At 41.7% G+C, this 27,706-nt stretch overlaps 1 protein-coding gene across 2 annotated transcripts; it reads left to right on the top strand.

Annotated features, from left to right (window-relative positions):
- Positions 1–294: 294 nt before the first annotated feature.
- ebf2 (EBF transcription factor 2) lies at positions 295–27,317 on the top strand. Of its 2 annotated transcripts, XM_026322596.1 has the most exons (16): positions 295–900; positions 2,494–2,650; positions 4,354–4,411; positions 5,819–5,874; positions 5,974–6,047; positions 7,376–7,444; positions 21,888–21,969; positions 23,471–23,612; positions 24,529–24,659; positions 24,887–25,013; positions 25,122–25,210; positions 25,320–25,385; positions 25,517–25,691; positions 25,790–25,972; positions 26,083–26,253; positions 26,432–27,317. In XM_026322596.1, exons 1-16 carry the CDS (start codon positions 767–769, stop codon positions 26,461–26,463), a joined length of 1,746 nt encoding a protein of 581 aa, XP_026178381.1. In that variant the 5' UTR covers positions 295–766; the 3' UTR covers positions 26,464–27,317. The 2 variants fall into 2 exon arrangements, with proteins under 2 accessions (XP_026178381.1, XP_026178380.1); XM_026322595.1 differs by having other exon boundaries at positions 26,083–27,317.
- The last annotated feature ends 389 nt before the right edge of the window (positions 27,318–27,706 follow it).

Genomic DNA, 27,706 nt, shown 5'->3' with positions numbered 1-27,706 from the left:
CCATATAACCTGTTTCTTGCTTACAGCATAGTTCATACTTTGAAATATGCGCATTGTTGTGTTTATTCGACATTATCACCTTGTTCGAACTCAGTGCGTGAAAAGTGAAAAGTTTGCTGAGAGAGTCACTGGTTGGATGCTGAATCTGGCAGAAGTCCAAACAACGGATGCACTTTACACCAATGAGAGCATCCATTTCAACAATCGGTCCCCCATATGGTACTAAGGCCCCTCCTCCACGCTCTATCCCGGCAGAGGGTCTCATTCATGCTTTAAGACAGCTCTTCACTGCAAGCTGCCTGGCCCTCGGATGTACAGCGCTGTTTTGATCCGTCCTGACCCTGTGGCGAGGGAAGACTTTTGCACATAGATATTTTAAGAATAATTTGAAACGGGCTCCGTCTGAACTGTCTGAGGAGTTGCGTCCACCGAGCAGGTGACCGTTTGCGCTCGAACAGACGCTGGAGCTTTGCGCTTGAACAATGCTCGCAAACAGTGGGGGGAATATATTTAATAACATCGTTTCAGCCTTAAAAAAGTCTGTGTGGATGTTTTATTGAGACGAACTTTGACAGCATCGCACAGCACTGGCTATTTGTTTCTCACAGCTCCGAGAAAGCTCTGTTTTCTTGTGGCGCTGTGGAGGAGCGCATCGCTTCAAAGTGGACCTTTTGTTTGCCAAAGTACGTTAGCTCTTCAATTCAGATATTTCTTTTTTCTAAAATTAAAAACAAAAAGTGCACCACCCGAGCAGGACAGGGCTTAAATGTTCGGGATCCAGGAGCATCTGATTCGAGAAGTGAGCGGATCAAAAGAGAGAAGTCTTGGAGAGGAGATGGATCCAGTCCGGTCGTGGGTGCGTAATGTCGGGGTTGTGGATGCGAACGTCGCGGCGCAAAGGTACTGTACAAATCCAGCTGATCGATTAACATGATCGTTTCATCAGTTTCACTCAGCCTTTGTTTCCAACGTGAAAGAATTTATTCTCATGATTAGTACAATAAGCACAATATCATTTATAACGTGTGACCAGTCAACAGAAAAGAGCTGCGAGGTACTTGTTGCCAAAGATGAGAAGATCCTCCTTTAGAAGAACATTTGGCATTAAAACATTATTATTTAACTTAATACAATGAAACTTCTGGCTTCATGCACAAAAGAAAAGTACGGCTAAAATTACTAACCACAACTAACAGAGTTTAGGATGGGATAGTCTGTACAAGATGCATTTGATTACAAAATGTACACTTGCAAAATTGAAAACTTGTATATTTATTTTATAAATTAAATGTAAAATAATTTTAAAAACAGTGAAAGCTAAATATATATTAGCTTTATATATATACACACATTAGCTATTTTAACTGAAGTCATTGTTTTCTGAAAAGCAAATTTGTTCCATCCTTTACATTAATGTTTTTTCTTCCATCAGCATATGTAACAAGTTTTCTGTTGTTGAATCATCTTTCGACTTGTCTCAGATTGTTTCCCAACGATACTCTTCACATATTTTAATTTCCCAACCAACAAACAAACACACACACACACACACACACACTCGCATCGGTGTTTTCATGTTCAAACCGGTTGTGTCAAAGTTTAGAAAACAATATGAACACTCATAAAAGGCGTTTTAAGGTAATATACTTAAAATGAAGAGCAGTTTCTAAAAGGTGTGAGTGTGTAGGCCTATTCAGATTATTTTATATCGCGAATTATTTTATTGAACGTTAAAATGTAATTCAAATCAGCTCGATTGTAGCTTTTTTTTTAAAATAAAAAACAAAAATATTGAAGCTTTTTCTTATTGGAAGAGTTTGCAACTGTCACGACAAAATCCATAATCGACTTTGAGTTATCTAAAGACCTGCGGATTTATTTTTTTCATCGATTTCGTGTTGATTCGTGATCCAACACTCAGTTTCTTCTGAGGGACCTAAATCTTTAATTTATTTAAATTTACCAGACAACATGTTTAGCCAAGATGCTCTACACGGAGTCCTAATGTGTTGATTCTGTGGTAGATTTTTTATTTTGCAAAATAAAATTAAAAAAAAGAAGTTGTTTTTCCTTTGCTGTTTCCCTTTTTGCTTTTTTTGGGTGCAGTTTTCAGGCCTTGTTCTTTTCTCCTAGACAAATAAAAGAGCCTTGGAGTAATCCAGAAAACATAATATTTATAAATGAATGTATGAATAAGTTGAAGCCTAAAAAAATGAAAAATAAAATCTTTGTAAAATCATCAAATAATGTGCTTTAAAAATGTTAAACCTCAAAGTGCCATTTAATCAAGATGCATATGAATTTGTTTTCATGCTTTACTGCTAAGAACAAAGTTTTTTGGTTTATTTAAATTTCTTTATATTAAATATTTTGAACCATTAATTGATTACATATATATATATATATATATATATATATATATATATATATATATATATATATATATATATATATATATATATAAATGACTGTCTCTTCCTGTTGTGCCCTCAGTGGAGTAGCATTGTCAAGAGCTCATTTTGAGAAGCAGCCGCCATCCAATCTCCGCAAGTCCAACTTCTTCCACTTTGTCCTGGCGCTCTACGACAGACACGGCCAACCTGTGGAGGTGGAGAGGACTGCTTTTGTGGACTTTGTTGAGCATGAAAAGGTGTGTGATTGTTTGTGACCACCTGTTTGTCTTCAAGACTACTTGAGGATTCAGATTAGTCTTTACAGTTCTTTCAGAAAAAAAAAACATATATGTAAATCAAAAATGTGAACAGCAACAACAGGATGTATAAGCTATATACAGAAGCCTGTATTTGAGCTGTAACCAGGTGCTCAACTTGATCTCCCCCATCCCCAGTAAAGCCAAGCAGATCGAACAGCTGACGGCTACATGTTTACACAAGTTTTACCCTCAATGAGCTGATGTGGGATTGAAAAGGAATATCTAATGACTAATTAGCAGCTTGCCTCATTAGGAGGACATCACTACTTTTTAAAATGCAAATTATGCTTGCTCCTGTTAAGTTATACAGTGAACTAATCATCAAAGTCTCTTTTCCTTCGTGTCTCCCTTCCATACTCTAAATACTGCTGAAGGGGGAGCTGGATTCCTCAGGTTGGACAAGTCCAAAATAAGGAAGGGCACAGTGGTAGAGACAGAGTTAGAAAAAGAGGAGAGGCTGCCTGGACTGGGAGCCTTATGCCCAGTGTTGATGGATGTTTTTTGCCTTGTGGTGAGAGGAGCTACAATCTCCTAAAGTGGCTACAGCAGCTCGACTCTGTCAGATAGACAAGAGGACACCGTCCTGTCAACTGAAGTTCAAACATAGTTTTGCTATGAATTTCATGTGGGGGTAGAGAGGACAGGCTGTAGTGCTAATGCCAGGGCTGAAAGCTGTCAGTGTGCTCCCCTTCGTGCCCCACAGGCCAGTGCAGAGTAATATCATGGCAGTAGAGGAGTTCATTTTCTGCATGGTTACCCTGGCATCTGTTTTTGCTTTGTAATTATGCAGAGGTAGAGCGATGGCATGGCAAAATAAATGTTCCTCTGTGTATATTTACAAAACTTATGAAGCCAGGCATCCATCTATCTCCTGTTGTGTCTCAGTCTCACTTCTGATATTATGTTTGGGCTCTGGTACTTTCTAACTTATCGTCATGCATCTTAATTTCTCCGCTTCTTCTCCCTTCCTTGCAACTGTCTCCTTTTCCCAGTTTCTCTACTTCCCCATCCTCCTCGTTCTCTCTCCTCCTCTCTTGTTCTCGTCTCTGTGATGCCAGCCTCCTGGGTTATTGGACCAGAGAGCATTCCTCTGAGACCACTTAGAAAGTCCAGTAGAGGTAGAAGAAGAGAAAGAAAGAGAGGGAACAAGAGACAGAGACGGGGAGAGGAGGCAGAAGTGAGAGGCTAGTGCAGAGCCTGGGGGAAGGAGGGATGGTGGAAAGGAAGTTTTTCTGTCAAGGTCGACTGCTGCTCAGTCTCACATACAGCACTTTGGAACACACACACATGCACATATAACCATGCCTGTACTACCTTGTTGCCAGAAGAACCATTGCATTTGATCTCAAGATTTAAGGCGTCTTTGTCAGACATGATAGTTCAACCTCTACAAAGAACATCCGACTCAAGGTTAAGCACTCAGCTTATGGGCACAATGCAGGGTCCCATATGGGCTTTGAGCCTACAACCTTCTGATCTCAGTGCTGCTCCCAGGGAAGGGTGAGCTGCAGGATTAGGAAAGACTCACTGTGCTTAACACTCACTGCGTGGGGATGCCCAGTTGTACTTATCTGTGCCCCAAAATGAGCTTAACTGCATGACCCGGGTTTCTCTGTCTTTCCGCTCTTTCCAAGGAGCAGACAGGAGAAAAGACCAACAACGGCACTCACTACAAGCTCCAGCTCCTCTACAGCAACGGTGAGTCGAACACGAGACCTCCCTCATATTGTGGCACTGATTCTTTGCCCTCTGAGTTGTTTAATTTGAGCATTTAGACACAATCCAAAGCTCTAGGCATCACACAGCAGTTACCACTGACACCTGTGAGCAAAAATGACACACACCTTTCCACTTATGCAATCTTCCTTCCCATCCACTCTGGCCTTACCTTTCCTATCCTCTCCAGTTCATAAATTACCTCCTGCTCATCATCTAATCACTGAGGTTTGTGCAACTCAATGTTCAGCCTCTTCTGGGCCCATGTATGGGGAAATGAAGTACATGTTGACCCCCCCCCATTCTCCCCAACTTTGCCAAACCCCCATGGTGCTTCCACATCTGATAGGAGGATACACAGAGAAATTTGGTTCCCATGAGTCACTGTTGCCCCTACTCCACCATTGCAGTGGCACCCTTGGGAGAGAAGATAAAAGACACGTTCCAAAGCAACCCCCTCATTCACCCTCCGTACACAAACACACATACACATGCACGTGTACATACAAGTGCACCAAAAACACTTCTTCTACATCCCCTCCTCTCATCCCTTTCCCCCAAGCGATATCAAAGGCATTTCAATCGAGGCTTTGATGAGAGAAACACATTTTCAAAAGCGATACTTTCCAAAGTTTCTATTTAAGAAATTCTTGGGTAATTCTTTTCTCAAGAAGCAGTTCATTACATTTTCTGGAAAGCTTAGTCAGAAACACACCTGACTGTCTTCATTTAAACAATTCTGTTGTTATTTTACCTGTTGGTGTATAATTAATCTCCCACCAGTCAACTGCATTTGGGAATAAATCAAACTTTAAATGAGAAAAAAACCATAAAAAGAATCAGTTGACAAACCCTGAGAATCGGGCTGTAAATTCTGACCTTATAGCAAAACATGACTAGTAATCATCAAACATCAAGAAACTCTCAATCCCCTCAGAAACCATCAGAGAGAAAATATGAAGTGCATGCCAATTCTATTCCTCCATGTTGGCTGGACGGAGTTCAGTGCTTTTTCTGAGAGCTTATTCAGAGTATGGGAAAAAAAATAGATTTATATAATAAAATTTTCCATTTTAAGAAACCTCAGTGCAATGTACCTTTTTATCAACAGAATAGATAAGGTAAGAGAGTTTAAGTACAGTTTCTGTTGTTTCCTTCATGCTTATGTAGCAGTTTACAATGGGGAATAAAAGAATCAATTTACTATTTTTCAGCGATAGAGGTTATCTGTACAATAAATATATCTATTTCTAGCTTCATCTTCCCTCTACTCCCAGTTTCCATTTAACCAAAGCACTGAGGGCAAGAGATCATACATGCAATTTTTTGTTTGTTTTTTATTTTTGGAAAATTTCTTTGGTAACCAAATTCTGTGTTTAACTTTTGCAGGGGTTCGTACGGAGCAAGATCTTTATGCACGACTTATTGACTCTGTCACTAAACAGGTTGGTAACTTCTAGATGGACATGACTATATAGGCTGGACGTTAATTTATTCAACATGAAACTAAATCTGTCCCAATCCTCCTAATTTCCTCCTTTCAGCCCATATCCTATGAGGGACAAAACAAGAATCCAGAAATGTGCAGAGTTCTGCTCACACATGAGGTCATGTGCAGGTGAGCATTACACACAAAAATGCACACATGCTCACTGAAACCTTCACCCACAGGGACGAAATCCAAATATCCATTACTCTGCCTCACTCTGCTTTGTCTCAGTCAGCTTGAACTGTGGTTTTGGGTTGAAGCTTGAGGGTCTACTTAAAAAAAATAGACTGTGGTTGAACTGTAAGTCTAGCCTGTCTGTCATCATCCTTGTTACAGTGGTAGCCTCCTGCTGTTTTCTGCTGTAATGCAGCATGTCCCTGGCCAGCTCCAGTTTCTTCCTGGAGTGCCTTACTTTCTGGCCTGGAGTGTTGCAGCCAGACCTCAGCTGACAGCAGCAGTCACACTTTAGGGGAACCATCCAGCTTTCCCTCATCGAACACCGGCACTTCTGTTTAGCTGAGACAATGTGTTTGAATTCTGTCACCGTGTGATGAAGTGTAGTGAAGCAGCCAATATCAGAGAGTTGTTTCAAAAGCAGAGCTGTTTAAGAGGTCCTGCCATACTTAGGGACCACAGGGTACTGGTAAGTATTTGCCGACTAAAGAAAATATGAGAACTTGAATAGATGGATGGAGAAAAGTTGAAGAGAGTGGTCTGGAAGTGGGGCAGTGACCCAGGGTTTGAGGGCAGTAGGGGAAAAGATAGGGGGCTGGGACATGGGGACTGGGGCTAAGACGGAGTGGTTTGCCATTGTGTAGCCAGCAGATGCCCGAATGTGACTCACAGCTGGCTAATAACAGAGACGAAGAAGCAGAGGGCAAGCGTCACAGCTGGGGAGTGAGGCCGTCTGACAGGGGGGCGGAGGGGGGTAGGGCAGGGCCAAGCTGGGACACGATAGGGGTGAGGCGAGGTGTAGGGGTGGCAGATGGTTAGGGGTGGGGGCACTTTTGTTATGCAGTGAAGGGGACTTTGGGGAGGGGGTGCTGGTTGGCCAGCAGGCTCCTCGGACAGGACTGCTGACGAATGGTAGGATGTTGTGGGATGGTGTGTTCGTGTGTGTGAGTGTGTGCAATGAGGCTGCGTGGGGGTTGAGTTTGATTTTGAAATCAATGTGACAGATTGCCTGGCTGGCTTTTCACTTTTGAATGGTCTCTCAGTGTTTGTAGGGTGTGTTGTTGTACCTTTTCTTCCCCTCTTTTATTCTTTTGTCTATTCTTCCCCTCCCCTCTCATGCCTTCTTTGTGTGCTCCTGGATCTTGGCCGATTGCAAGCTAACGTAGTCTGGGCCTGTGGATGTGGATGAACCAAACAAATCATGTCTCCTCCTGTTTAATTTGTTGTTTTTTTTTTCAACGCTGACCTTTCTCTCTGTTCTGTCTCCTTAACTATCCACTCAGCCGTTGTTGTGAGAAGAAAAGTTGTGGCAACCGAAACGAGACGCCCTCTGACCCAGTCATCATCGACAGGTAATAAGATCAAACCATGTCCCACACAGTGTCCACCACCTCAAACAAGCACCTCTTGATACTAAATGTTGCCCCTTTGTTTGAGCTCTTACCAATCAGCCATTGCATTTACAACCAGAACAGTCAGAACAGTCACAATAGCGAGAAAAGTAGCTAAAGTGGAACAGATGTCCTGTATCCATGGACGTGTGAGCTTATATTTCAGCAGTAGTGTTAGTCTTTGTGTGTCAATTTCACAAATAATATTAATTTGTATCTTTGAGATATAAATTCTGATATTTCCAACAGTATAGATAAGTGTTGACAGTTAGCAGTGTATTGGCCATGTCAATTTAAACTGCGTATATACGAGCAGGCTGTAACATACAGTACAGAGTATCTGAGTCCAAGTCTGTCTCCCATGTGTTTCTCTCTCTTCAGCTTTGTGTTTATCTGTTATTCTATCTTCAGCCTGCTGGGATCTGTTTCAGTTTGGTCACTCATTATGCTGAACAGCTGACATTGCACTTAAAACCTGCCAAAAGCATAGATTTCCTTTTATCAGAAGCATGTGGGTCCTTCCTACCACCAGACAGGCTCACACATGTAGTAAATGTTCACACTGACAGCCAGTTATCGGGCTTAAAACGGGATGACCACTGCTGTAATCAGCGTGTGTGAGGGCCTTCACGTCCGGGGGATTTTGGAGGTCTCGCACTGTCTGCCTGGCATTAACCAGTGTGATGAATGCTCATAAGCAAACCGCATGTGAAAATACTTTCTCTGTGATCTCACAGACTCAAACTTCATCACCTCTTCCTCGCTCAGTTCTCCCTCTCTCCTTCCCTGCAATTGTCTGTCTAGATAACACTCACTTCATATACGTCAAGGACCCTTTTCTTTCCCCTCTTCAGTTCAAGCTGGCTGGCTGTTGACAGTGAGTCTCAAAGGATCTCTGCTGAAGATAGTTTTCATATAATGGAAAAATCGGGCTGTTGTCTTTTGAATTTTCCCAGAATACCTTTGAGCAGCTGCTTTTCTCATTTACTGTAGCACATTACTTGCCCAATAACCCCCTCCGCATGAGTTTTTACTGTATGCTTCCTCCTAACATTGTTGAACTTTTTAAAAATTTGTTTGTGGGTAGCTTGGCGGCGTGTTGGAGAGGAAAGACTAATTTATGTCTCTTTGTGGCTCCTTGTTTCTGTGTGTGTGTGTGTGTGAGTGTGTGTGTGCGCAGCAGTGAGGGTTGATTCAAATTGAATCACTGACCTACTGTACTCTCTAATCACACTGGGCATATCCCGACCTGATGGGACTTCTCCCTCTTGACTGGCCTGCGAAATCCTCTCCTCAGGGAGAAGCCTATTAGCAGAGAGCTAATTTCTGATAAGCCAATGGAATTTTGCATTAGCCTGTGTCCTTTCATCCCACGTTCACATTTGGCTCGATGTATGCACGGCACATACTGTCAAACACACAAAGTAGAGATGTTGGCAGGGTGAGATGTGTATGTATGTTGAGATGAGCCTCGACTCACTGTTTGCATGCACTCAAATGAATGTACATTTCCATGTGTTAGTGTGGATACTCACATGTTTATTTATGTATGTATATGGATGTATGTGCGATTGTCTGTATGTCTCTTTGACCCCTACTCTGACCTTTTCCCTAGTCACTGCCTGGGTCTTAAATTATTCATGTGTATGTGTGTGTGCAGCCTATGTGCATGTGTGTGTCTGTGTACGCAGTTGTGTGTGTGGGTATGTATGGAGGAGACGGTCTGTTTCTGTGGCTCTAGTAATCAACCTCCTGGTCCCAGCCCCAACACCTGTTCTCCAATTAATGCAGTGTGCTGGGGCCCACTCGCTCCTCTCGCCCAGCCACTGCTTTCTACCCCTTTTCTTTCTCCTTTTCTCTCTCGCCCTCAACCCCACGCTTACTTCTTCTCTGCCTCTGCTTGTATCTGTACTTCTATTCCACTTGCTCTCACATATTCCTGCTGTGCACTTTTCCTTCACGTTACCATCTCCTCCACCACAACCGCTGCCCCCCCCCTCCCTTTAGCCTGTCTAATTTTGCCATAATTAGGTGGTGTCATTAGGACACCTACCCAAGCACAAGGGAGTTTGCAATTCCCCAAACGGCCCAAACCCCCTCTTTTCTAATCTCCTTTCCATATTGTTTCAGTTTTCTCCCCCTTCTCCTGCTGCTGCTGCTGAACCCCCCCCACCCCCCTCTCCCTCCAACCCACCACCTTCCCTTCTCCCTAATCCTGATTTGAGTGAAAGGAGAGAGAGGAGATCACAGCTGATCCATAGGGAGGGGTGGAGGGATAGAGGGAGGAGGGACAGAGGGATGAAGAGGGCAAGGGCAGTCGTTGACAAAGAGATGACTCTTAAGTTGCTTATAGGAGAGAATTATCTAATGCCCCACTGCCTGCTGTGTCTAATAGTTTTACAATTGTCTAATGTTAACATTGAGGAAATGATAAATTAACGTTGTGATACAACTTCTCTGTTTGGAGAACATCACTTATCTTTCACTGATGGCTTGGCTTGTTCTGATTGGATAGATGGTTGACTGACTCCTCCGGCCTCATCACCATAAATCTTCACTAACTCTTCAAACTTATGCCGGTGATATATTTACCACATTTCTTCTTTTTTTATTTCATTTTTTTAATTTGAAGTTAATTGCCTCATTTGGCCATTTTATTTTAATATTGTGTGGCTGTTTTTGCTCATTTAGTGCTGAAATGATTAGTTGGTCAATTGGTTAGATGACTGACAGAACATTGACCGATAACAAACGTGGTAATAAATTGATTTTTGAAATGATTTGGCTCATTTATCAAGAGAAGAAGCCAAACACTGGCTGGTTACAGCTCCTCATAAGTGAGAATTTGTTGGATTTCTCAGTGTTATGCCTTTGGGTTTTCAATAACCAACAAATCAATGAAAATAAATAAATAAGGTATATTACTGGTATTTTTCACTAGTTTTTGTTGTTTTTACTGTTCAAAGTAACTCTACCCTGAGTTCTCAGCATTAATCCCGAAAGAAATGTTAATAGCGTCATTACTGCCACGCTGACCTCTGACCTTTGAGAAACTATATTGGTTCTCGGCCAAAGCTGGCCTCTGTATTTATGAGTGAACCATGGGTTTACAATGGAGACAAGCAGATGTCAGTGTTAGTATTAGACTGTGTGGTTTAAATGGGAGGGGTCAGCTCTCAGTGTGAGTGTGTGCTTTTATATTTGGCTAAGAAGCTGAGATCAATAGCTGGTCATAAGGAGTGCGTGGAGGGATCTGTCGTAAGGCAAGAACCTTCTGAGGTGGAGGAGGGTGATCAATGGCAAGCACTATCTCACTAATTGATCGTGTTTCCAAGAGGGGGCTTTCTTAACAAGCCAGCGCTCAGAGAAAAGAAGAATAATCAATAGGAATTTTCCGATGTTGTCAATATGGCTCTTTCCTCCCCCAGACTTAAAAAGAGCCCAGAAAGACTCATATTGGGCATATCAGGGTTTGATTTTTAAACTTGAAATAAAAAACTAGTTTTAGCCTGAAATGCACAAATGCCACAGTTTCTGGTTTTTTTTTTTTTTTTGAAGAGTTTATGTTGAGTTCATAATTTTGTTGTTTAAACAATGATCGGTACTCTTGACTTGAGATGCTCAGCTCCAAGAGGAATCCATTACTCTTAATCTCAGGTTGTGGGCTGTATTGATTTGTTTGTAGTCAGGGTTCTAGTTATGTGCATGTACCACAGATTTTGTTTTCAACTAGTCAGTGCAGTGTTTTGTTTTTTTTCTGCGTTTATTGATGTGTAGTAGATTGCTTCAGCTTACAGCATTGTTTCAACTCAATTACAAAATTCCCTGGTTGAGCATTTATTATTGAAGTTATTAGTTGTTGGTTCCTTAGCTTATAATTAAATTCTATGACCCACGTTATCTTGTTAACTGGTGGTAAAATTATGTTTGTTTTGAATATAGTCTTTCATAGATATTTATAGTTGACACTGTCTGGACATAAACTATTCAGATCTCATTTGTTGCTGTATGTAAATATCTGCTCTCCGTCACAGTGGCGTCTCAGAGAAGCAGTTTGACCATCTGTTTGGATGTTAGTCCATCGCACTGCCTGCGCCTGCCTATCTCAGACTAATTAGAAAAATAACAATATTTGATGATACAGGCTGCTTCCCTCTGTGCTTTCTGACTGGCATTTTTCACTACTGTCTACCTGTTCTTACAGCAGCCTAGATCATCTTTTTCTTTCCCTTGTACTGCTAATGTTGGGGAAAATCAGCCTCCTTATTCTTCAGCTTTACCAAAAAAGAAAATAGAAGCTGCAAGTCTTTGGGAAAAGAACATTAAACTATCAGCCAAAGAATAAATGCAGGAACATTTTTTTGGACTGTGTCAGGGGTCGAATTCCTCCCCTTTCCCAGATGCATACTTAACTTCTGCCGCCAAGTCGCTCTGTTAGGTCATCATATATGCACTTGAGACTTTTTTTGTGTGAGACAACAATGTCATTTTAGGAGATTGTTTCTCATACTACTTGTGTAAGGTTCTCCTTTACTCTTGTTGTACAGTGGAACATGAAGCTATCTGTTGATGCTGGCACGCTGCACTGCTATTACCTCTTCTATCACATTATTTTAAGATAGTTTTTCTAAATTACACACTTCACAAATCTCTGATCAATCACATATTTCCATTATCAGCTCCCACTGACAGGAAATGATAACATATCCAGTCAAATAGTAAATTAGGTTTATACATTTCCTTTTAACGCTAACATATTTCATCCTGAAACAAATCATCAGTAAGGACTAGATGTAAGACTTCAGAAGTAACTGGCTGCTAAATGGTCTCCGACAAAAACTGTTGTGGATCACTCCCCTCCTTCATCATCCAACTTACAGAGGATGTGGAGGAGGTGCATTGTTTTCTCCTTCTGAGCCTTTGGCTACAGAAAGAGCTGCAGATGATGTTGGCAAAGTTGTTGCAAGCTGACACAGACTCACTATGGTGAGTCATAGGATCAGTTTCTATGAGGGACAGCAAGAGAGAAGCCTCAAAATCAATTACCCCATTTTATTAAAATAAAAAATGTTCACATTTTCAAAAAGCAATGTATGTGGGTTTGTTTTTTTTCTTTTTTAATTGATGATTATGTAATCTTCCTAGTTGTTCTGGCCCCTTTTTGAATACTGCTTTAGTATAAGATAAATCATGAACATTTATGTGTAATCATGGAGAAACCACTGTAATCTCATTCAACACAATCCCAATAAAAGGAAGAAGAATGTTAATGAGTAAATAATAATGGGCTACAACATGGTCTGAAACACATTAAATAATGTTACATATGATGTCTTTATGTACATAGAACAAGCTGACTAGACAGTTTTGCTTCTTATATTAGCAATAATAATAAAGTGAGCTGTCTGTATATAAGAGCATGAAGGATGATGTGGCTGTGAAGAACATTGCTCTGTTTGGTGTCATGGTGTTTTCCATTGCAGTGTATTATCACACCCTGCTCTTTCAAAGTCACCATCCTTTTTTTGACACTTGTGTGCAGTCAGTTTACTTAATGGAGTGAAAGTTTCATTGGTTGTACTTAAGAAACATGTTTCTATGGTAACCTGAAGTTTAATACACTCTACTTTGCCTCACTGTCCCTGTTGGAATTCACTGAAAACACTGATCAGGTTAGAGAGTTGCTAATTTTCACTGACAACCATATTAATATGTTTGCATAAATAACCTGTCCTTCACCATTACATACATGCACAGAGACAAAGTCAGACACACTGGTCCCCTTGGTGTGCTGCCACAGGTCTCTCCCTGGTGGGCTAGTACTGTCCAGTCCCTCCAGACCCCCTGTCAGCAAGCCCCTCAGGCAGGAGGGCCAGGCAGCGTGGCGACAGGGCCCTGAGGCTCCAGTGCACACCGCCTCACACAGTGGAGCACCACACAGGCTGGACCACTGAGCAGCTGGCACAAGACCATGGGGATGGCTCCTCCCTTGGGGCAATGCAAGAGGGAGAATGACACTAAGACAGACAGGGAGAGACGATGCAATGTCTAGAATATCAAATTCACTGACAGGTACTGCTTCAAACAGTGAGCGCCTCACTCAGAGTTAGACTTGTGAAAATGAGTTCAGGGACCTTTGGAGAGACTCACACTTTCTGCGATGTGGTCTCGTGATCTGGGAACATCCTGGGGTCCACTGTGCACAGGAAGTATATAATGAGTGGTAGGTTATGAGGCGAGTTTGTGTTTTTGGTCACCTCTGCTCTGCTTCAGCCAGTGTTGGCTGTTGCAGCTTGAACCCTGACACTAGGAGTAGGTTCGGGTTTGTTTTCTTTGAGATCCTAGAGAGGGGGAGGTCGGAAGCAGAGAGCAACAAAGAAATGTTTTGACAGGAAATGGGATTGGACTACCAATGGGCTAATGTTGAGGAACAGCAGGGTGACTTTTAGTGTGGGTGGGATGTAGAGGGGATGGGGGAAAACTATGGTTTAAGTTGCAGCTCAGTGACACTCTGAAAGGCCTCACACTCCCAGAGTAGCCCAGGCAAACCCTCATTTGTCTGGACACTAATAGGGCTCACCTTTGGTTGAGCAGTGTAGAGATTAAGTAGGGGCACTGAGAGGATCACAAGGGGGCAGATTAGTGTGATTTAGAAATATGTCATCTCCGAAGCAAGTGAGTGGTGTTTGAATTTTCCTTTTTTTTTCCTGTGAAATTTTTCCTTTGGTATTTATTTTGTAAGGAGATTTTTGGTAGTGTAATCAGGATCCTCCTGTGTGTGTGTGTGTGTGTGTGTGTGTGTGTGTGTGTGGAGTCCAGGAGGCCAGTTAGTGGTGGTATTTAGGGACAAGGGCTGTTTTCTTTGGCTGGATGTTGCAGCTGTGGGTGGAGTTTTGCAGGGTGTGTGACTGGGTTCCGTCATCCTCCTCTGTTAAGGTCTTAAATTTCACTAATGACTTAACAATGCCCCCTGGTGCTCGGCCGGCCCCGCAAGCCACGTTGTTTGTTTGTTTGTCTGTTTATCTGGAATCTGGAAAGACTATACAATATTTCTCCCAGGAGTTAGGTTTCTCTAAATCTCTGCACCTTCACCTTTTGAAAACATTTCAGCGCTAATATTTACACATCTGCAGAACCTCTTGAATAAAGTTTGATTGATTAAGTATCTCTATTGGTTTATGCTTTAGGCAAAAGTTGTTCTTCCTACAGTCCAAGGAATAAACCAACACTAGAATATTGTTTACATGTAAAAAAGAATGTCTACAGACAATATAACAGAAAAATGTTATGCAGTGTAGGAGTGTAATAAATTTAGAGGGAAACAGAAATCACTACTAACTCTGTTGTATTTTTCTTGCTTGAGTCATTTATACAATAGATGGAATGTTTTCCTTGTCATGGAGGAAAATGTAGGTTAAAGGAAAACAGAAAAAGCTATTTAATATCACTATAATCTTTTCTAATCTTTTGGATGTGTGCATATGTGTGTGTGCAAAGGGTCCTGATGAATCTGTCAGGGCTGAGGGCAGGGGGTGATGTGACTGCTGACAGGCTCCCAGCATGCATGCTGAGAGCTCCAACAGTCTGCATCCCCTTCTTTCAGCCCCCCCAAAAAACCCAGCTCCCCTGTTCCTCTCCCAGTCCTCAGCCCCACACATTTGCTGTGTATTAGCCACGGACAGTAAATTACGGCGCCCTGGACCTCTGAGCGATTCCATTCCCATCTCTTCACACGTTCCTCCTCTCTCCCTCCAGCACCATTATCCAGCTCACCTTCTTTGTCTGCGTCTGTCCATCTCCCTGCTTTTCTCTCATTCTGATCTGTTTTCTTCCTCCTGTCTGTCATATTCGTCCTGGCTCCTCGACTCCCTCAACCCTGTCAGATTTCTCTCCTCTTCTTTCTCTCACTTCTGGTATACTTCTCATCCTCCATTCTTCTATTGTGTCACGCTACACAGCGTTCCCTCCCTTACACATCTCCTCCACTCCCCCTTTACTTTTTTACAAGCAGGTCCCTGTTGTCTAGGCTTCACAGGTTTCTCTCTCTCTCACTCTCTCGTCCTCCTTCATATCCTTCTCTTCCACCCTCTCTTTCCCTCTCCCACTTTGCCCCCCCCCCCCCCCCCCCCCCCCCCCCCCTCTCTTTCTGGAAACAGATGTTGTTTGTCAGATCTTATCATTACTGGCTAATTAAGAAGACATCTCTTCTCCTTCTGTTGTTGCTTCTTTCCTCTCTTCTCCCTCTCAGTGGCATCCATCCCAGATTCATTGTTCTTCTCTGAGAAAGGTTCGGGTCGAGCTTTCATATACACGTTATTGGTTAAATCTGATTAGTGGCTGATTGATTGAAAAGTTATTGAAAAAGCAAGATTACTGTGTATTTCAGTTGACCTCCTGGTATGCTGGAAAGCTATTTAGTCATAGAGGGTGCTCCACATCTACATTTGACAGTTATGAGAGTATATTTTGAATGCTTGTCCCTCAGGACACACCAAGCATGCTGGGAGAGGTCAAGCCACTGATGGGACTCCTATTCCCTGTCCTGGTTGTGAATTCATGTTCTCTAGACTCTGAATATCTATCCACAGCCATCTATCTGGCAGACTGACCGCAGTCCCATGTGGCCAAGCTTTGTATGCAATCTATGCTTTTGGCTAAGCTTGGGAGACTGAGACATTAATTCATTTAAAATTGTTGAAATACACAGCTAGAGAGAGAGGTTATGCAGTAAAACACTTTAGCACCCAGGAGAAACCTCACCGAAACACTCAAGTGCCTCTTGTGTACCGATCCCATCATTCCACTTTCTTCCTTCCAGCACCTCTTTTCCTCTCATCTCCGCTGCAACTCAGCCACTTTTTCGGTGGCAAGTCTGAAGGATTTACAACACTACCAAGGTCAATAAATCAGCACTAGTGGTTTAAATGTTTGGCTTTGTCACAGTTCTCAAGTTAAGAGGCGGTGTAGGCCAGGGTTGCAGGGCTGAAGCCAGCCTGGGGGGCAATGGCGAATAGTCCAACAGGGGCACAGTCAATTCAGTGGGCACTACTATAAAGAGATGATCTTCCCCATGTGCTTGCCGTCTGCCTGAGAATACCTGGAGATGGTTTACTCACCAATGATCATGATCAAACCTCCCAATCTAACCCACAGTTATTGTTATTGGTTACTTTAAAGATGAACATTTTAATGTGCAAAACACAATCACCTTATAGAATAATATCCATTTTTTATTTTTACTAACTTTAAAGATTCAAATGTCCAACAGTACATGAAATACTTACATGTACATGAAAATGCATCTTACACAGTTATGCATCTGAATGAGTACATTGTTCTGAAAGTACTTATACTATAATAGTATTAATACTGCTCCTTTATTTGAGTGAGATTTTAAATATAGGACTTTTATGTACAATGGAGTAATATTGCACTGTTGTAATTGTGTTGTTACCTTTCCTAGAGACCAGCTATAAGGGTCATGTTATAAGTATTTGCAAATACAGCAGCAAGATAGTGGGTAGATGTTTCAGCTGAATGTAAAATCCCCAAAAACTTCAGGCGATTGTTAATGACTGGATGTGTATTATAAAAGCTGTTACAATAAAGAGAAAAGGCTGCTGTGGAGATATTTTGATGTGTGATTTTTGCTGGTGAAGCTGATGCCAGAGATATCTCTGTATGTGTTAAAAGGAAGAACTGGGAGGACTGGTGTGAAAGGTCCTGTAGTGGTATGCGACAGAGGGGGTATCAGTTCGTGGAGGGTTTTCTGTGCACCATTAGCAGTGTCAAAGGTCATGTGCCCCGGGTGTTAACCCTGATGACCAGTCTAGCTTCCAGTCTGCCAGGGGACCTGGGTCTGGGGGTATTTATTACCCCCTCCCCCCTTTGCCTCCCCTCTCTATCCCCCAAACACAGCTCTCCCCATGGAGGAAAACAAAACACCTCCATCCCCCCCCCCAAGCCATTCTTCAGTCCGGGGGTACATGTACTAATTGGACACATATCCATACACTGATGCATGACGACCCATCTGTAGATTTGTGCCTTTGCTTAAAATATTCTTAGGTCCACTCTGGTTTATGTAAATTCTAGCCCCAAAAACATCACTTTTTGTATGCTTTACTAAAAATCACCTAGCACTTACATGTATGTATGCTTTTGGTTTATTGCTAATGTGTGTGATTTTGCAAGTTGGTATTTATCTTGTGAATTTTTGTGTGAATTCATGCCTGTGTGTGGTTTGTATAGGCTGTGTGTGACATACTGTATGCATATATACGCCTGCTGCATGAGTTAGTGCGCTCAGTGTGCAAGTGTGGCAGAGGAAGGCCCTTAGCATGTCAGTATGTTTTAATGCTTCACATCTGGTTTCCCAATTTTCTTTCCTCCCTCCCTCCCCTCAGCTCCCCATCACCACGATGTCAGGACACTGTTTTGTTTTTGCAGGGTGGTTGTGGGGTGATGGAGGGGATGTTTGATGAGTGATGGCCCTGAATACAGGACATCAACATTCTCTCTCTCTCTGCCTCTTTTCTTTTTCACCTTTCTCAGTTGTGCAGTCTTTTTGTATTTCCCAAACCTTATATCGAGCAGGATCCATGTATGAAAGGGATCAGCATTTATTCGGTCTCAGTCTCCTATCTGTTGTGACTACTTTCCACTTTTTTTTTTGGCTTATCTGAGATTAAGTGCAATATATCTCCTGAACATAAGCTAGGAAATCTCCTTCTCACCATTCTTTTTCCTAAATTTTCTCTTCCTGTATTTTTTTAAACATGAATGTGGTGCACTAACCCACAATTTGGAAGCCAAAGCCAGCCCCAGGAAAGTAGAAGATAGAGATTTTACTGTACTGCCAACTAACTTCTTCTTTGCGTTCAAATATTTTGCATCACATGTTGCATGTTGCTATCAGTAAACCTTCAACCTACAATGAGCGCAGAGTGTGATGTGTTTTATGTCTTTGTGAAAAGGCAGTTTATGTCAAGAGTGATTAGTCCTGACGAATGCCTATGAAAATTTTTGTTGGAGGTCCTGCACTGCTTAGATACTTGCTTGATGATTAAGTCCATATGTAAAGAACAGTCAGTAACAATTAGGCTATGTGTAACACACACACCCCATGGACACATGAAACTGAGCGTCCACAGTGAGGAACAAAAATTTACACAAATTGCATCTCTGTTATTGTTTTCAGTGTCATGACTTTCTGGTTGGTCACTGAACTAGTTTTAGTTAAGAAAGTTGTCGCCATTGGGATGGCCGCCTCATGCTGCGAGGCCTGTGTTTAGTCTTGGGAACTGAAGCACATGCAGACAAAAGAAATCGGAGGCCTTGACAGAGATACAGAAGTGAAGACAGAAAAGAAAAAAACAGACTCCCTGTGGTGCCACAGTGGAAAATGATCCCAAGGTTTAAGACTCGGTCTATGTTTTGTTTGTGTTTCCTGTTTTAAGTGTGTCTGTGGAGGGTAGTTGTAGAAGATAAAACTTGGTTTCTATTGCTGAGCACAGCAGATTTTGTGTAATTCAATTACTGTTTAGATTTGTCACCAATGGGAAACATCAGAAAAGGTTTAGTCATCACATTTGTTTGTAATCTGACTCCAGGGGAAGTTTTTCTTTTTCTAACAATAATGCTTATTTGTTCAGTCGTTCTGTCAGCTTTACACTTATTATTCAGTCTGATTAAATTATTTAACTCTGATAGAATCACTGATGTACACCTGTTTTAAACAACATGTATGCAGAACAAGGCCTACATTAAATATAAACACAGTAAAGCTGGTGAAGTTCTTTGAAAATAGCTTTTCTCTGCAATTTCCCCGTGACATGATGATCACCTCCAGTTCTTTGCATGTTCGCCTCATCTTTTCACTGTGGATGTGGAGGTGTGTGGGTGTATTACATTATCAAAACAAAAACAAACAGCAATATTAAACTTTTGCAACCACAATAGAGGAGGGGATAAAAAACAGAGGGCCCTCGACTTCTTATTAATTATGCAAGATTAGTCTAATTATAATTCAGCAAATGAATGTGTGGCAGAAGGTGCGAGGCGACGGGACTGGGAGATTTGCATGTTAAGTGGGCAGGGGAAGCGACTAATGCATGCTAATATATGCGTCAATGTCTCGCTTTAATTTCAGCATTTGCAGCTGTGTGCGTCCGAACTGAGGGGGGTGAAAAGTTGACTCAATGGGTTTTTTGGGAGGGGGGCAAAAGATGGGGGCATCAGTGTATTAGTGTGTGTACCCATGCAATGCATGTGAATGCGTGTTCCTGTGTGTTTGGGTGTGAGGCATCTGGTGTCATACAAACAGCGAATGATGAGAATAAGTCAACAAACAAGGTCAAGAACCATCAGAAAATGCATAAAGCCTGAGATGGATGTAGACAACCTCTCAATTAGGGTTGTGATGTTGCTATCTAAAGCATCACTGCTGTAGAGATTTATCATGACCGCCAAATGAATGATGACTGCTGGTTAGATGACCAAAAAGTGGCACAGAAACTAGTGTTATTAAACCACAACCACATCATGGATATTATTATTACATCAGAAATGTGGTTAATGCACTGTTATGAATGACCTTTATATTCAAGCCTTTAAAATGACCTGATGGGAGTCGTAACTTATGAATTAATGCACATAATGCAGGACCCTCAAAGGCTGCAGTAAAACTATTTTGATTATGGTCCTTTTTTCATAATAACAAAACAAACTTTTACTATGTGCAAAGCACTCATCACACAGTGATTTTAAATCCTGTTAAATTTTTCTCATGGTGTCCAGCAGGGAGATATAAGAAAGTGTGACAAAATCAGACATTGATGTGTAATGAGATGGAAAGAGGAAGTGAAGGAAGCGCAGATGTGACTTTACAATACTTTTACAAGTTTCCACACCAAACGGAAGTCTAGCACAGCTTTGAGGTTGGAGGTCCGAGTCCTCACTGATAAATTATAATCACTCTCTGCCAACAACAATATTGATTGTCCTCCAGTGAAATAGCTCAAATCACAAAATATTGGACATGCTGTTGGAACGGAGAGCTCGTTGCAAGCCAGGTCCTGTTCACAAGGGAGGAAGCTGGAGCGAATGATGGAAGAATAGCGAGTAAAAGCTGACAGAATGAGGGAGAGATTAGTATTCGATGGGAGGGTTCAGGGCTGTGGGGCCAATATGAAGTTCCTCTCCAAACAACTGCTCTCCATTAAGATGACTTATATTTGTAGAGAGCACAGTGTGGGTGGGATTGAAGCTACCCATGAAGTCCAAAACCACTGCCTCCCTCCGCAGCATTTTTCTTCTGCACTGTTGTTGTTGGTTTAATTGGAACATTAATGGATGTGTTTTTCATAGGCAAGACAGAGTTGTGTTCACTGTGAAATGGAGTGGACAACTGGCTTGAGGACTCTCTATTTGTCAGTTGCTAGAATTATATTACTACTCTGCATTATCTCCAAGCTCATTTTTCTTTTATTTTGCTTTAACACCATGTCTTCTTTCTATTTTCTCTTCTTCATGAGATTTATCTTCTCAGCCTTGCCTGCACCTGCACTCTTTATATACTTTCCTGCAGCTCACATCGCCAAGTCTCTCTCCTCACTGTATTTCAGTGATGGAATGTGTTCTTGTTGTTGCCTTCTCTTTCCATTGCTGCCTTTGCCTCTCAGCATGGGGACTTTGGGATTGCGGCAGAGCTGCGTTGCCATAGCAGCGGGCTGTATTGCCGAACTGTGTACACCTGGGATTTGGAGTCTCTCTCCGTAGTCTCCCTCTCTCCTATTTATTTCACCTTTCTCTCAGGTTTTCTTTTGTGTAGCAGAGGCTATCAGCACCCCTCTCTCCCTCTCCTCCTCTCTGTCTCCACAGTCACACTCAAAAAGTAAGCTCACATATGTAATGAGACACATATACTTGAAAACAAAATTCATGTCCATACCAGTGCCTCTGCCTCTATCGCTACCTTCCTCTTTCCACCTCCTCATTTCACTTTCTCTGTAGTTGTCTCTTCTTAGTTTCCCTCTCCATTCCCATGTGGGGGTTCAAATACAGCATTGCGGGATAACACAGTCCCCCGAGTCCCCTGGCATACATCACTGTCTCCAGTTTACTTTGAAACACAGCAGTGCCTTTCACTGGACTCTGCTTCAAATTCTCATAACTTGATTTAAAGTGTAATAACACTGACTTTAATACTAAGCTAAACAGCTGGGATAGATGTCAGAGCTGTAACTGTATAACACAAACACACACACCGTCCACAAGTCCTGCCTCTGAAAAATAATGAGTGTTTCCTTTGACCGCTAATGTGTTTCAAGGTTGCAAATAATCATATACCTGATTCTTTCATGTGATCTCTCAGTTGCTGATGTCCTTTTATTTACCTTTGCAGGTTTTTCTTGAAGTTTTTCCTGAAATGTAACCAGAATTGTCTGAAGACAGCAGGAAACCCGAGGGACATGAGGAGATTTCAGGTGCGAAAAAAAAATAAAAAAATAGATGAGTGTGCCTGTGTGTGAGTAAAAGGAGGGATTCATGATGTGAACCAAATTATTAAAAAAAAAAGAAAGAAGATTTAACATCATGCAAAACATACCCCCCATCATGCCCCTCCATCCAAATACTGTGTTTTAATAATTAATTTCCTGCACAACCTGCAGAGTTGATGTCAAAATCTGTCACAATAAAACTGGAAAAGTTTTGCCAGTGGAAGACACAGAGAAGGGAGTTAAAGGTGAAAGTTAGAAATCAGTGAGGAGCCAGAGAGATGGAAAGACAAACTAAAGGAGTTAGATATGTGGGAGACTTGGGGTGCAGGAAATAGGTTGAGGTGTTTCAGGAAGTTGTCAAGAATTGAGTGATTGGCTCCAGATGGAGGAGGTCATGCTCCGTGACCCAGGAAGTGGTCACAGGGGACACTCCTGCCTAACTTCCTCTGTCGTCTCTCAGCACCAGCGGCGCTTTTCTGGCATTTTCCTTCTCCCAGCAACCTTCTCCCTCTGTCCCTTCCTCTTCTTCAGGCTCCCACCATGTTTGCTTTAACTCCTGCGATGTGACACATGCTGAGAAATTATGAGCGCTCCAAGACTCTCATCTTTGGGTTAAAAGGTGATCAGAGGAGTCTGGCCAGGAGTCTGCTGCTTGATCGATAATTTACAGTTATTTTCCTTTAGATTCCTCTCCCTTTCCACCGCCTATAGCACAGATGCTTTTTCTCTTTTTCTGTCTTACGTTCCTTCACCACCAAAATTACTGCCATGTGTTTATTTTAAAGGGGGTGCAAAGCTTATCTTTACTGTCTGATTTTCTAAAAATGCATATTATAAAATATTTATGGTTTGCTATTTAATTTAAAATGACTTTTTTTCAATGACCCATTCCCTCTAACTCTTTAAAATATGTTCATAAACACACTTAAACTCATTATCACTTTCAAAAATAGTATCACATCGACAGTCATAAATACCAAAAGAGAAAACGCTACAAGTATTCTCTCATTAATTATACGTGTGTCATCCATGCGAGGCAGATGTGGGAAGGGACACACACATGCTGCAGCCAGAAAATCAAATTAAGGCCACTATATATCATGCACTACTTTAACAGCCGGCTAAAATGGGAGATTTGCTCCATATGTTTGGTGTCATTGAAGGATCAGGAGGAGACAACGATGAGCCTGCTGCATGCTGTATGAATCAAAAAGTTAGGCAAGAGGCAGTGGAGAGGCCATATGGAGACCTGATGGAGAATTGAAGGGGTGTATGAGCAGTGTCATCAACTGAATGCAGACATATTACAAAGATCCCAGAGATGTCACATTACAGATTGAGAAATATTACTATCACCTGTATGCTGAAACAAATTGTTGCTCAGGGATTTTGCAGTTGTAGCCGGAGATTGGGACTCACAGCGTGCTGTCCGAGTCATGTATCGACGCTCATGTATCTTCCTCTTGGCTCTTGTCGTCTCTTTCAGGTGGTCTTGTCCAGCACTGTGAGCGTAGATGGCCACGTCCTAGCAGTGTCTGACAACATGTTTGTGCACAACAACTCCAAACACGGTCGGAGAGCCCGCAGAATGGAGCCTGGCGAGTCTGTTGAGAACACCATGGAATATGGTAAAAAACCGACACTACAACACTGCAGTGTCACACCTCATTTATCTTATTTTATTTCAGAAACAAGTCTTCTTCATTAGTCCCACACACACATACACACAGAGTATGTACTTATTTAAAGCATGCCAGCAGGTACTTGAGTTGCCTAATGTCCATTCATAATCACCATTATATATCAAACATAACCAGTGATGCTACTGAGGTCATTAACTGAGCTAATTAATGCATTCATTAAAATACATGCCCTCACATAAAACATAGATGGTATTATTGTCTTATCTGAGAGCTACAAAATTCAATATGAGTTAACACCTGTTAATAACAAGTCAACACTTCATATTTATCTCTGAGTCCAAAAACACCTTTTATTTCCCTGTGCTCTGGTGGAAAGTAAATAAATATGTATGGAGCATTTATTTAAGCACTGTACTTAAATACAATTCAGATATACCTGTAGTTTACTTATGTACTTCAATTTGATGCTAATTTAAACTGCCTCTCCACTACATTTTATTACTTTTTTACTACTACACACTGACAGCTGTAGTAGTTTTTTCTTTATTTAGTGATAAATATTTTATGTCCAACACATGCCTGTCTATGTACCCCGTGTTTCCGCAGAGCTGTGTCACTGCTGAATATGATAGCATTGCATTTAGATTATAGTAAATGAGGATAAGTTAAACATGAAATGATGCAGACTTTTGAAGTTAGCTTTTTTTTGTTGTGCTTTGAACATAGCCTTGGAGGTTTATTTTTTCTTTTATTTTAATTTAAACCCCCAAACCATAGAGCACCTTTAACACATTTCTTCCAAGACACCAAGTATAAACACATTCTATCCTCATTTTTTTTTTTTTTTTGTATGTCCTGTAATGAATCTTCAGAATAAATCCAGCTTTGCTCTCCTGTCTAGCTACCCCATGTATTAAAGCCATCAGTCCCAGTGAGGGCTGGACCACTGGTGGGGCTATGGTCATTGTCATTGGGGAGAACTTCTTCGATGGGCTACAGGTGGTGTTTGGCAGCATGCTGGTGTGGAGTGAGGTAGGAATGGTCTTCAGTACATCTCACTGATGACGATACACTCTAAAATATATTGAGAGATCAAATATATAAAATATGGCTTGTTTTCTTACTTAGATGATGTATGGCCTGTCTACAAAGCTGATTTTTTCCAGAGTATACAGTTAAGCTAAATCCATGCATTTACAAGGCTTGTCTCAGGAATACATTTTGCTGTTTGTAAGCTGATGTCTGTGCTGTATCCATAGCTGATCACACCGCACGCTATCCGTGTCCAGACACCTCCTCGACACATCCCTGGGGTTGTGGAGGTCACACTATCTTATAAATCTAAGCAATTCTGCAAGGGAGCCCCCGGACGCTTTATTTACACAGGTACAGCACGTTATGCTCTTTTTGCTCAGGTTATCTGCATTTCAAAATGGTGTGATGAACTGTTGCTGAGGTTTGATGTACAACATGTTTCTTTTTAAAATTGTTTAGCCCTTAATGAGCCAACTATAGACTACGGTTTCCAGCGTCTTCAGAAGGTCATCCCCCGACATCCTGGTGACCCAGAGAAACTAGCCAAGGTTAAAGACTCCTAAATAAATACACTTTCAGTGCTCATGAATATTTTCCAGGAACTGTGCATGTTATAATCTTACTAAAATGTCAATCCATTAAATTCTGTTCTTTTAGGAGATCCTCCTGAAAAGAGCAGCAGATCTTGTGGAGGCCCTTTATGGAAATCCACACAGTAATCAGGTAAACAGAGTCATGCCTGGTACAATGTCCCAGCAGCTGATCTGACAGGGCAGCAACAGTCTGGCTCCTAACACTATTATAAGACAAAAACAATCAACACTTTGTTGATTATTGCATCTCTTCTTTTGTAGGACATGCTCCTGAAACGGGCAGCTGACATTGCTGAGGCACTTTACAGCGTACCCCGTCCTCACAGTCAGCTACAGGCACTGCCCAGCTCACCAGCCCATGGCAGTGTCATGGGCCTGGGCTCTTACCCGTCTCAGTTAGGTGTTAGCATCGGGGAGCCAGGTCAGAGCACCCAAGGTGAGCAGAATGTGTTTAAATTATTTTCTGTTTCTTCTTTTTTTTTGCCAATAATAAAACTCACATCAAGCCCAAAATTTTATGTTTTTTCCTTGCAGGTTACATTCGAAACTCCAGCAGTTTGTCTCCAAGGGGTTACCCCTCGGCCTCCACTCCTCAGGGGTCAAGCTATGGTGGCAGTGGCGGGATGACCGGAGGCTATGGGACAGTTCCCATGACCACTTTAGGAGTTCCTGGTTCTCCTGGTTTCAACAGTGCCTCCCCTACAAGCTCTCCCTACAGTAAGACCTCGTGTACTCTCTAAATGTTTATAGATTTGTGTGTTAGTTAACCTCACATTGCTGGTTTTGATTTCAGTACTTGAGACTGATAGTTGCTCTCTGTTCCACAGTAATGCCCTCCAGCCCCACTATACCAGGAAGCTCCAGCTCCTCATCGTCTCTCTTGCCTTTCTCCTCCTTCCCGTCTGCAGCTAAACAGAAGAGTGCATTTGCTCCTGTCCTCAGGCCCCAGGGCTCTCCCTCTCCTGCATGCCCTACTTCAGGGGGGAACAGCTTCAGAGGTAGCCACCCAACTCACTATCTGACCCCCCTGTCTGAACTTACGAATGCAGTCTAATCCCTAATACTAACCACTCGAAAGCTTTGACTGAACAAGACAGAAAAAAGTTGCTGGATGTTCAATAAATGCAACACCTAATTGAGTAGAATCATAGATTTTGTATATTTTTTTCTCTCCAGCAATGACGGGCCTGGTTGTTCCCCCGATGTAGCAAAGCACCAATCCCAATCTACCCCAGACCACTGCTTCACTTAGCCCCTCTTTTGGCACTGAGAGGACAGGGAGAATGGAAAATTGATCACTAGTGACCATGTATAAGTTTTCTCTCTGAGCCCCCCGCCATTACTTAGTTCCCTTTACATCCAGGTGGATGAACACGATGGGGTATGAAAATGTCCAAAGACCAGCCATCTACTCCAGAGGCAGAGGAGATTACTCCACCCACAAATAGACAGACCATGCTCTTTAGCGAACTGCACCAGACTGGATCATATTCTGCTGTATGTGACCATTTTCAAAGGAAACAGAGTAAAACTGCTCATAATTTCATCCCAAGCTTCAAAGCCATCTGATTTGACCTCTGGCCTACTATCACAAGCAGCATTTGATTTCTTGCAACACTTGTCCAAACCTGGGCTGCAGACGTGCAGGACTTGTTGGATGATGGACAGCTCTGATGTAACGCTGCAGCTCTGAAACACAGGATGCTATTTCTTTGTATGGACACCTTAAATGGCATGTGTGTACGCTGTCTGTGAGTTAGCAAGAGGTTTTTTTGTAGTAGACTTTTTGAAGGCAATTTACATTCCAGAAAAATAGACCCTTTATTTTTTGTTCTGATCTCTACGGTTTTACAAGGGAGAACTCTTTGTTTCAAGGGTTATTACTAAAGGAATTCATATATTGATTTATTTAAGAACAAGCAATTTAACTTATTATAGTTAGTTTAGGGAATAATATAAAGTGGTGTGTGTTTTTATAAAGTTGTCATTTTTCCAAATGTTACTGAAATAAACTTATCTCAACAGTTGCTAATTACTTTGTTAAATGAACACAAGGAATGGATTTTTTTTTTTTTTTTTTTTGGATGGAGAAAATAAACTCACTTATTTGGATTAAAACATCCCCAGTTTACAGATCCTTGCATAACAGAATTGTAATGTTATGCCCACAGTTAAAGAAAGTTATTGTCCTTGTGTAAAGGAAAAATGTTAGCTAGCCTTATCCTTTTTTAATTTCCCTTATAATGCATGCTTTGTCACACCAGTGCCCTGATATTATTTCATTCCACATTGCGAATCTGAAATTTATATAACTTATAGATTTAAAAGTTTCATTTTAAATGTCTCAACACAGTAACAGTCTCTATAGTCACTATGCAGTAAATGAAAAGCACAACTTCTCCATAGAAAACAGTGAGGTGTATTACTGTAGGTGTTCATTAGCCCATATCA

This window comes from Mastacembelus armatus, chromosome 9, assembly GCF_900324485.2.
Source record: "Mastacembelus armatus chromosome 9, fMasArm1.2, whole genome shotgun sequence".
Taxonomy (NCBI): domain Eukaryota; kingdom Metazoa; phylum Chordata; class Actinopteri; order Synbranchiformes; family Mastacembelidae; genus Mastacembelus; species Mastacembelus armatus.
The sequence above is the reverse complement of the archived record's forward strand: the minus strand, read 5'-3'. Positions and strand labels throughout refer to the sequence as shown.